An 11,455-nucleotide genomic window follows, 5' to 3' on the forward strand; every position below is an offset into this window, starting at 1 on the left:
CATATTTGTGACTGGCACACACCTTCTTGGCACGACCTCCATACCATGACACTTAAATCCTTACTTCCACGTCAATTAGCAATAATGTGTAGCTTTATATACACTACATAAATTATAATAACATTGCGACTCTGGTAGCCAAACATGTTGTATGCATTCTCCATCTTTTAAAGCATGCAAAGGAGCAAATCGCTCTTTTAGGCAAGAAAAACTTTCGCTATAAGTCATAACTTCAATGAAGCAAGATTAAATTATATCTATTTAAAGCTTCTAACAAACAAACCTTTTTCAAATCAAATTCAACAATGCTAGGATGGATGAGACTATTTGCATCATACGAAATGCCTAAAGGATGACCAAGACTCTCACGTGTCTTTACCCATAACTGAGCACATTGGCGAGCAAGGCTGCACAATAAAATGATACAGTTATGAAGATATGGAATATATTTGTCATTACTTCATATAAAGAATTGCAACACCACAAGAATCACTTCATATGGAAATATTATTAATTATTCTAGTTCTAAAATTCTTAAGTTGCATATTCAAACAATAGTGCGTTTATCATATTTGTAGCCACATGGAGCCCACAAAAATCAAAAAGTGAATGACTCAAAAATGAATAATAACATGTACACTAGCATAAGCCTTACAAGTTTTAGCTACCCTTGTTATAAGGAGTAGACATATTTTCAAGCACACATGCATAAGCATAAGCACAATACTACAACAATAGGGGCAATAGTGTCATCATGTTCACATACCCAGTATGATTAGTATCCGATGGCATTGACTGTTATTTTCAGATTAGTTGGTCATAAAATCCTCAACATATTAATAGCACAAAACCACAATAGTAGGGCAATTGAAATTGGTTTATAACCTTAATCTGAAAATAGCAAGGTAATTTTCCTGCTATCTGTCTTACCTTGATGCTTTAGAAGCCATCATATTCATATACAACATCTACTAAAATGAAATTGAACTCTCACATTTAATCGCATCTAGATTGAAGAAAATTCATATTAGGACGTAAATAAATTGACTCAAAGGCAAAACAAACATATCAAAACAAATATGATATGCACTCAATTGAAATCAAGGACAGTTGATACATTTATCAATAATTTCATCCCCAAGATGACATAATGGTTGGCTTTTAGAATTTACAATAGGGAAATAGAAAATTTCACCTGCGCATGCGGCCAAAATATCTAGCACGCTCAGTGACACCAACAAATCCTCTAGAGTCCAAAATGTTGAAAGCATGAGAAGCCTTTAAAAGCTGATCATACCTAACAAATTGCAAAGAAAAGGTCCACTACGATAAAGGTCAACTATTGGACTGCTTTAGGACAAGTAAATTGTTACAAATAGAAAATTCGGTTTTATAAGTGTACGCAGGAATGGGGAGTCCGAGTGACAGCAATGAACAAGCTTCTTCTTCAAAATTCTCAAAGTGCTTCTGGATATGCTCAACGTTGGCATGTTCCAAATAATAAAAGCTCATCTCCTTCCTGAATCAACAGAAGGCCGAAATATTTGCATGATTGCATGTCTAAAAACATGACAATCTATCACTTACTTGAAGAAGACAATTGTTCATAGTATCTATAGCAATTTACATAAGTAAACTAAACCATGTCTTCAATGTTAAAGATGGCTGTAAATTTACAAAATAACATAAGAGCTACAAGTAAAAGCATTCAAAAAAGTAGTGCATTGTATTTCAACACAGATTGACATCTGCAACAACATATATAATGTTGAATTGTTGACGAAAGCCTAGAAAACATGAAAAAACTGCACAATCATCAGAGAAATTCTTCAGGAAACCTATAACAGTTATCTGTTTAAGAACTAAAAAAATCAAGTGGCCAACTAAATGACAAATGCAACATAAGCTACTCCCAGAAATCACATATACTGTTCATTCAACTATTACTTTCATTCCATCTAACATCACCTACACCCTCAAGTTCTCATTGCTCCCTATTTTCTTCCGATGCTTTCTTTTCTTTATGACTACAACCGATTAACAGCCAGACAGTGGAGTGTATGGCAAACTACCCATAACAATTATCTGACTTACAATCTACTAAATGAATAACCACCTACCCACCTGAACTAGATACAATAGTTTCATTATGATTGCTCATTTATTTTTTAAATGTATTGATGAATGTATGCGTCCATTGATTGAAAAAACAAAGAATAAGTTGCTAACATTGAGATTTCACACATTCAATCACCAAACCTTCCAAAATATTATACAAATGCAATATCACCATAACATGCAGCACAAAAGAACTTGTGTTCAATTGACAAAAATATTAACTATAAAAGTTACTGACTTCAACATAGTTTGTAGCAAGAAGACCAAAATAAACAAACGAAAAAAGCAATAAATAGCACACATATCCATCTCAACCATGATTGAGAAAAGCAGCAATGCACTTTTAAAGATATTTGAGAAGCAACTAACTCATTCTCCAAAAATAGCTCCCCATATGTGATTCCGTCAGCATATTGTATCTTCTTGAAATGATCTACCCCCTGCCAACCATGTCTAAATGGAAGTAAGGTCAGCTCTTACTAAAAACTAACAAACCTATGGTGAGAAAGGTCTCTGGAATGGGTAGTTGCATTATAAGGAAACCAATTTTGGAATGCAACCAATATGTATACATTTTTGGAATGCACCCAATATGTATAATGAATGTCTAATCAATTAAATAAATTGAATAAATCAAACAAGCAACAATCACATTAAAGTTTAGCAGAAAATGCATTGAACAGAACAGCCAATAAAACTTTTAGGGAAAACTTTAAATACCACCCCTGTGGTTTCACAATTTCTCACTTTAGTACCTTGTGGTTTAAAGTGTATCAATTTAATGCCCTGTGGTTTCATTTTTATCTTTTTATTATCAATTCCACTAATTTTTTTCGTTAAATCAGTGACAGAGTTAAAACTAAAGGGTACTAAAGTGAATATTCGATAAACCTAGGTGGGGTATCTGAAGTTTTTTGTATATAATTTAACGAAATATTAACGAAAAAGCTGACGAAAAGATAAAAATGAAACCACATGACACTAACTTAATACACTTTAAACCACAGGGTATTAAAGTGAGAAAGTGCGAAACCACAGGGGTGGTATTTGAAGTTTACCCAAACTTTTATCTACCTGATGAGGTCAAAGTTGCTCACAAGTCACAAATATATCAAAGCAGCCACAAATGCAAGAAGAAATATTCATCCCACAAACAGATTTTTGTGTTGGTTGAAAATTTAAGGGTATAAATAAAAATTATACATCTAATAAAATGTGAAAGAGACAGGAGAGAGAACATAGGGATTGGGGGGAAAAATTTACTCCATGATTCATTTTCCACAAGAATGAATTCCAATGTTTGAATACAAGTGAAGTGAATGCTCAATATCTTCCTCACAGAAACTTCACAGAAATGATAAAAACATGCAAGGTTGTAGAGTAAGTGCTAATAATGTTCCAAAATAGTTGAACAGATTAAATGCATTTGAAAAATTAAGTAGATATTAATTTTAATCTGATTCAGATTGAAAATCATCGTATAGCTTGTCAGACAGCTGTAAAGTGCTTAAGCAATTGTTTTCAACATTTTTGTAATACCTAAGTAGAAAAGTACAGTTGGCCAACTTACCTGAAGTGACATTAGAATCCTTTCAAGACCATAAGTTATTTCAACAGAAATTGGAAGCAATTGAAGACTTCCAGCCTGAAGATATGAAAAAAAATTAATTGTTACCACTTGACTTGCAAGCCACATTGCACATCAGTAAGATCTCACACTATGTTTCAAGCAAAGGGGGAAAAAAGAAAAAGAAAAAAAATACTGAAATTAGAAGTTATAGCAATGGATAAAATATAGATTAGCCCTAAACATCCAATCTTCCACTTAAACAGATTAATCCCACTTTGTACGTACTTTCTTTAATGCCAGCTATATGATATGCATACAACCTAACTAAAGAGAAAATTTTGGACGACAATCAGACCCCTGGATAACATCGCAAGAGTTAGGTGCATTTAGCAACTGATCTGTTTAAGTGAAAGAATAGGGATCATATTACAATTCATTGAAAATTCAGAGGCTGTCAGTACATTTTATTCCAAAACGTGAAGTTCATTAGGAAGAAAACTCACATACATGACATCTACATGCGGTCGTATTTAGATTTTAAGGCAATGCCAAGCGCACTACAACAGATTCTAGTCACATGGAAGCATTGAAAATGTAGTGTGATGATAATTTCTTTGTCTTAACCATTTATAACCTCAGAGAAAGAAAACTAGAAGAACAAAAAATTGTTAACCATGGCAGTTATATAACAAGAAGCAATGAGAATACCCTGCTTCCATAGACATGCTTACCTGCTGAAAATACGTAAACTGTGTAATTTCCATCCCATCCATCCATACCTCCCAGCCCAATCCCCAAGCACCGAGAACCTGCCCACATTTTGCAGTATAATCTGAGCAAATATGAACAATTGAAAAAATAAATATGGTTTCTCATCAAGTGAAATTTTGAATATGTTCAAGCTTTAGATAAACCCAAAGAATGATCGACTTAAAAGGACGAAATGAGTACATCTTGTTAGATATTGTTCTCCAAAGCATTTATGCTAGTCAAGAAAAAAATAGACAAGCAGATCAAATTGGAAAGAGCTCTTTACCGGACTTTCCCAGTTATCCTCCACAAAACGAATGTCGTGTTCATTGACATTGATACCTGAGATACCAAAAAAAGGCATGTAACCTCATAAAAGGATTACTGACTTCATATCGAAATTTAAGAAAATTTATAAATTCGTTAGTTGATCATAAGATCTCGCTATTAAAAAGATGCAGCAAAGTCCTTGTCATTATTCAAGTTGGCAATTTTTGCTAAACATAAAGCGCACTGCAGGCTGCAAGTTAACTGACATTCTTCAACTGAATTAATTATATTGAAACAGACATTCAATAAAGTACATCTTACCTCGACATTTAAACTGAGTTAACAAATAAGACATCATTTGGTCACACTTCAGGCTTTTTTTCGTTTATTATCATTATTAGGGTTCCGGGTTTATTATTATTATTGTTCTTGTTGTTGTTGTTGCTGTTGTTATTATTATTGTTATTACTACTACTATTAACGCAAGTGTGCTGGTGGAAGAAGGAATTATTGCAATCTATACATTCTGGGGTTTGGTTTTGGCAACAAAAAAACAAAAACTTAGTAGTCTTTCTGCTTCTTTGTTTTTATGAAAAAAAAAAAAAAGATGAGAAGATAACTAACAATAATAAGAACGAAGAAGCCCATATGTCAATAAAATCCAATACACAGAATTTATGCCTTGTTAAAGCGCGGCTGAGTTCACAACTCAACAAAATATATGCCCATAAGACTTTCTTGGACAGTACAGGAGAATATACAAAAAGTGTGTTGTGGGCTTATTCTTTCTTGGGAGAAATGGATGAAGACAAGGGATAAGCCTTGCCATAATCAAGGAGGAGAAAAATGAAACTGTACCTAAATCAGTAGTAGGTCAAACGGTTATCATACAAGCTTGTTAAGTTCAGCTCAAGAAATCTCAATAATCCATAAAATAAAAGCCTCCCAGAATCATTTTTCTAAGTGCCACATCCAATTTGAACCATGGACAACAAACCAATTTTCTAGTCGTACTCGTCAAAGTTGCAATAATAAGGATACTAGGGGATGTTTGGTTCCTTGAAAAATATCCCAGAAAATAGTTCTCTGGCTGAAAAAGTATTTTCCATCTGTTTGGTTCCCAAGAAGAGTAGTTTTCTAGGAAAAGTTTTTTGCGGATTTCGTGGAAAAGTAATGTTTTTTGTTTTCCGAATTTTTTATCCTGAAAACGAAAACTGTGAAAAGGAAGCTTTCCATGGAAAACTTTTTTCCCAGAAAACAGTTTTCCACACATTTCCGAGGAACCAAACACTCCGTTAAGTAGTCTGCAAAAAAAAACTGAAAAAAAACTATATTATATTCTGCAAATCTATGACTATTGAAAACAACTTACAATGATACTTGATCTATAAAACATTTATTTCACTTGAAATGTCTCATTGAATTCAACTTCAACAAATGAAAGTGATAGAAATAATATTGAAAAGATAATACCTAATGCTGAAAGGCTACCGAGGAAGAGATCTTGTGAATTTCCAGGATCAGGTTTCAAGATGACCTGCAGGTATGGTAGGACAAAACATATATATTTAAACCAAAAAAGCTACAAAACATTGAACTGCAGGGAAGTAACATGCAGTTCTTGAATATAGAGCATGTTATTAATCAAAAAAACCTGAAATTGAGTGTGACGTTGAAGCCTATTGGGATTGTCTCCATAACGGCTGTCATCAGGTCGTATACTTGGCTCCACATACCTTCCATGAAAATTTTCATAATTAACTACACATGGTACACAAAACACAAATGTTTTATCCAATTCTCTTTTTACAATTCAATATAAAGACCTATAATAATAAGATCAATCAATATTTACCCCATCTAAAGAACATTACTATTAGCAAGAGCAATTAAACAACAGCACAACATCTACGCAATCCTTGATATTTATCCATGTCCCTAATTCATAGATAAAAAAAGTCACTCTAAAAGCATCATATTCAAACCATATGAACATACACCCTCTCCACTTTCCTAGTTCGGTGGAACTGCAAGCAGAACTTTTTTTGGAAAATTTATCTTGCAAATTAAAGTAGTTCATGTAATGTATGTGTGACAACTTCACAACTTGGATTAGTTAGAATTGTTTCATTAGACATAGAAATATCAGTAACGTGTTCAAAAACTATGAGAACACTGAATGATGTTTCCCTGTACAAATGCTTGGTTTAATTTAATTAGATTTTAAGCTGGGAATCAAACATCAAACGACATTAGAATTTTGATCCAACCGGTGGCATGGGATTGACTAAGCATTAAATCAATGAACAAAAGTGTTGGAGAAGCTATTCATAAGATAAATAAAGATGACATGCTTCAAGCGTCAACTCCTCCCTATAACATCCTTAGGTCATCTTTGCTTTGGGGGTTTAAGGGTGGAATAAAGGGTTTATTCCACCCTTATCTCCCAAACAAAAAAAAAAATTGGTGGGTACACTAGTTCCCACCCCTTAACGGGCTAGCCCGTTAAGGGGTGGGAACTAGTGTACCCACCCCAAGGTGGGCCCAGCTTGTTCCACCCGTGGAGAGAGAGAGAGAGAGAGAGAGAGAATTTTTAATTTATTATAAATTTAAATTTCGTAAGTTAAAAAATTAAATTTTATAATTTTTAAAATTACAAAATTAAAAATTTAAATTTTAAATTATTTAATTTTAAATTTTAAATTTTGATATTTTAATTTTTTTATATTTAGAATTTGATATTTTGTATTTTTAAATTAAAATTTCATCTTAAATTTAAAGTTTAAAATTTAAAATTTTAATTTTTTAAAATTGTAAATTTTAAATTTTAAATTTTAAAAGTTTATATTTTATTCTAAAATATAAATATAAAATATAAAAATTCAAATTCTAATATAAAGAAAGGGATAATATCATTATTTTTTATTTATAACTACCCACTTTAATTCTTATTTCATCTTACCTAACCAAACGCTATTTTTTTATTCCCAGGAATAACCCAAATTTCATCCAAACGCAAAATTGATCTACTCCCCGCTTATTTCTCAATTTATACCTATCCCTGGAATAGCCGCTTTTTGCTTATCCCTGAACCAAACAATACCTTAGAAAATCTGGATAAATTTAATCGGAATCTTCATTCGCCCTTTTTCTTCTTATAAAGTAAAAAGTGTTGCAATAGTTCAGGAAGCCACAATGTTAGCCCAGAAGCATGGTTAGAGTGACACTATTTATTGATAGAGTTTGTAAGGTGGTTACTAGTTTTCATTAGCTTCTTGTTTTGTCTTTTCTTGTTATTTACCAACAATGTCTTTTTGAGCCGTCATTGTGAAATAGTTTTATCTCTCCTGAAATAACAGCCTATTATCACATCATCTTGTGTGCCACTGATAAATTTCTTGTTGAAACCATCATCTCTGAGAATCAAATTAACCCAATCATAGAGTTGATATCAGTCAGATGAACTGTAGTTTACAATAATAGAACTTATATAAAGAGCGAAATGCACGATAATAGTGGGGAAGGAAACACAGAATAGTTTGTATTGAACTGCAATTTAAAGTCAAAATTATTATACATATGAACACATGATTTTTTTCATGTCATACTTATTAGCTTGAATAATATTCAATCAATTAGAATTGTTGAGCATTAGGATTTAGCCAAATATGATGCATCTTTTGGTAGATTTCTAGTCAGTAGATCTATGTTTTGGCCCTCTAAGAAAGAAGAGGGATGTAAAGAGTAAGGTGGTGTGCATCGGAAGTTATTCTAATAAGAACCATGGCAACAAATTATTTCTTCGTTCTTTATTATGGTTTATCTGTTCATGCATAATAACAATGATTCCATGGCAATCATAAATATTAGAAATCACCATACGAAAGCATACTTACGCAACATTCCAAGGTTCCGGTCCTAATACTCTCAAGAATGTCAAGGGATTCATCGTCCCAGCTCCAACCTGTTGATACAACAAAACCAACAAAATTACCATCGAGAATCAATAATTCTAAACCAAAAGAAATCCTCATATTTACAAGACTTATTTCAGGAAGCAGCATTAGTAATTCATTTTCAAAAGTAAATATCTCTAAATATGTAAAACATTTTCAATATTTCCGAGCCCGATAAAGTAACTAAAGCCTATGCTCTTCTTTTTTCTATGCAAACCATGATTAGGGCTTCTGTCTCAAAAAAGCCACATTTGCACATGCCCTAAGCTTAAGAGCAACAAAAAAAATATTAGAAGCTAACAGAGCACAAGCCATTACCTCTGTATTGCTACATTGCATTATAGAACAACCCACAGAAGCCCAATACTCCTGCAGTATGGAATTTTAAAGAGGATATCAAAATAAGAAGCATGATAAGTCAAAAAATAGCAACTGAAAAAAAAAAAAAAAAAATTCAAAGATGATATTGCTGCAAAAGATACTAGCTTATGAAGTTAAACATGAATGACTTATCAAGAATTTCACAAGAAACCACAAAATTCACCATAATGAAGTCAAACTTAACAGTATATCATGTATATGAGATAGTTATGCACAATAATTACCAACTTTTCTAGCTACTCTAACACCATATGTAATGGCCCGACCAGCCCACTAGAAAAAACAACCAACCAAACTCAAACCACCAGCCCAAAATGCTTAAGCCCAACTGACTAGTACCAGCATAGTAGTTATAGCGCTCAAACTCTCCCACATTCTTCAATGCGGGAGTATGAGGGCCTTGTGGCCCTATTCAGATGTCAGAGTAAGTTATCCAGTGATAATTCATGCACTACGAGGATTTTCTCATGTGATTGCAAGCTAGGAGTTTTACTTTAACCCATTCAAAGATCTTGGCATCGATGATTTGGTAGAACAGTGTATTTCACCTACTGGGTGGTTTCTCTCATTCCAAAAAAAAAAAGGACTTAAAAGGCTGAATAAGGTATGCTCTTCTAGACATCTGATCATATAACTCATCTACCAAATACCCAATACTATAAGCTTCTTCAATAAATCAAAAAGACGCATTCAAAAAAGCGACAAACACTAACTGGTCGAATCATTATAAGTGGTTCCACTACCGTCTTATACCGTTGGTAGGAAAACTCTAAATTGCTCTCCAGATTTCTGGACCTTCTAAAGTATCAAAGCAGGTTCGTTTGGGCAGCGCGCAAATCCAAACAAGGTTGTAATGGTGTAGTTTAATGCTGTCACAAGTAAGTGCTTTTAGGAATACTATGTTAATGTTTCTTCTCCAGCTTTCGTCGGCAATTTTGAGACTCAGAAACTCGTTTCGGATTTTGTGGCGACAGCCAGTGAAGCTTCATTCTGTCAGAAAAGCTGAAATCAAAGGAAGAGGCGGAGTGGAACCTGAAGGCGCTGAATGGCCTGCTGGAATGTCAGAATGGAAGAAGCCTTTCTGCCGTCTTCTGGAAGCTTCGGCTCGGGCAGAGGAGCGGAAGAGGCGACAGCAAAGGAGGAGGAGGAGGAGGTCGAGGCGTCGTTGCCGGCGGAGGCGAGCACGGAGAAGCCACGCGCAGACGGGGGCTTGGAGGGGCGAGCGGGGATGGGTTTCGAGGGGAAGACAGGGCGGGAGTTGGTAATGGCGGGGAGAGCGGAGGCGGAGGAGAGAAACAGAGACATTTTCTGTGGGGTTAAGGGGGGAGTGCGGGCGGCGAGAACGGTGGGATAAGGCAAGAGCGGGAAGGAAGAAAGGGGGGATAGGTGGTTGGATGCGCCCGCTTGGTCCGATTTCTATCCGAAGGGGTTTCTTATTCTTCTTCTTTTTTTTTTTCTTTTTTTTTTTTTTTTTTTTGATAGACAAAAAAAATTAAATTAAATTAAATTAATTAAAAATACAAAGCCAGATACAACTAGGATGTAAGTGGATCGTGCCGGGCGAGCACGGCCCACATTTTTTAGGCCAAACCGGATAGTGCCCGCCCGCCCGGCCGGCTTCAATTTCGAGCCATGCCTGCCGGGCCGGCCCGAGTTCCAGCCTCCGACCCGCACGGCCCTTTGGCCTGGAAGCACGGCCGTGCCGGGCCGGACTGTGCTTTAGACTGGCCTTTTAAAATATTTATTTTAAAATTTTTTTAAAAAAATTATTTAAATTTGATTAAATCATTAAAATTTATAAAAATAATTATAATAAAGTAAATATTTAATTTTAAAAATTAAATAAATTTGTATTTTTGAAAAAAAGAATTTCAAAGGGCCCAGGGTTTCCGAGCGAGGTGGGATTTTTGGGGAGGAGAGGCCGAGGAGGAGTAGTGGGTGCCGGGGGAGGAGGTCGGGGAGGTGAGAGGACTGTCGACAGGATGGGGGCTGGAGCCAAGACCTTGGTGCCGGAGGAGGCAGGGGCGCGCGGGGGTCTCGCGGGCGGCGCCGGGCCGCAGGCGGGGCGCCACGGGAGGCGGCATGAGCGCCTTTCTCCCAAGGTCTTCAAGGTCTAACCTTGGAGGAGCAGGAGGGCAAGCCCATGCCTTGGGGGCGGGCCGTGTGGCTGTGGCACGGCCCAAGCGGCATTGCCGTGCCGGGCCACCCACCTCTCCTCAGCCCGTCGTGCCGTGTCAGGTCACCACCTCTCCTCAGCCCGTCGTGCGCGTGTCAGGCCACCCACCTCTCCTCAGCCCGGACCGTCAGCCACAGAGGAGCGGCCCAGTACGGCCCAGAGGCTCGGGCGGGCCCGGCGGGGGTGCTACAATACCGTGTCATGCTGTAGCTGGCCGAGGCCATGTCGTGTGCC

At 36.0% G+C, this 11,455-nt stretch overlaps 1 protein-coding gene across 5 annotated transcripts in view; it reads right to left on the minus strand.

Moving 5' to 3' along the window:
• The window catches only part of LOC109727422 (glycine--tRNA ligase, chloroplastic/mitochondrial 2-like), an 82,127-nt gene extending 71,687 nt beyond the window's left edge, over positions 1-10,440 (minus strand). For all 5 annotated transcript variants that reach the window (XR_002220768.1, XM_020257549.1, XM_020257547.1 and 2 more), the window contains exons 1-12: positions 10,078-10,440; positions 8,983-9,033; positions 8,605-8,672; positions 6,363-6,444; positions 6,182-6,245; positions 4,725-4,780; positions 4,420-4,497; positions 3,689-3,763; positions 2,488-2,558; positions 1,403-1,519; positions 1,196-1,297; positions 284-407 (exon numbers count right to left, since the gene is read on the minus strand). Coding sequence is in view for 4 of the 5 variants with exons in the window: in XM_020257549.1 (XP_020113138.1) it covers positions 284-407; positions 1,196-1,297; positions 1,403-1,519; positions 2,488-2,558; positions 3,689-3,763; positions 4,420-4,497; positions 4,725-4,780; positions 6,182-6,245; positions 6,363-6,444; positions 8,605-8,672; positions 8,983-9,033; positions 10,078-10,350 (1,161 nt within the window). In the remaining variant the exon portion in view is untranslated. The remainder of the gene's footprint in view (positions 1-283; positions 408-1,195; positions 1,298-1,402; positions 1,520-2,487; positions 2,559-3,688; positions 3,764-4,419; positions 4,498-4,724; positions 4,781-6,181; positions 6,246-6,362; positions 6,445-8,604; positions 8,673-8,982; positions 9,034-10,077) is intronic.

Source organism: Ananas comosus, linkage group 22 (assembly GCF_001540865.1).
Source record: "Ananas comosus cultivar F153 linkage group 22, ASM154086v1, whole genome shotgun sequence".
NCBI lineage: Eukaryota > Viridiplantae > Streptophyta > Magnoliopsida > Poales > Bromeliaceae > Ananas > Ananas comosus.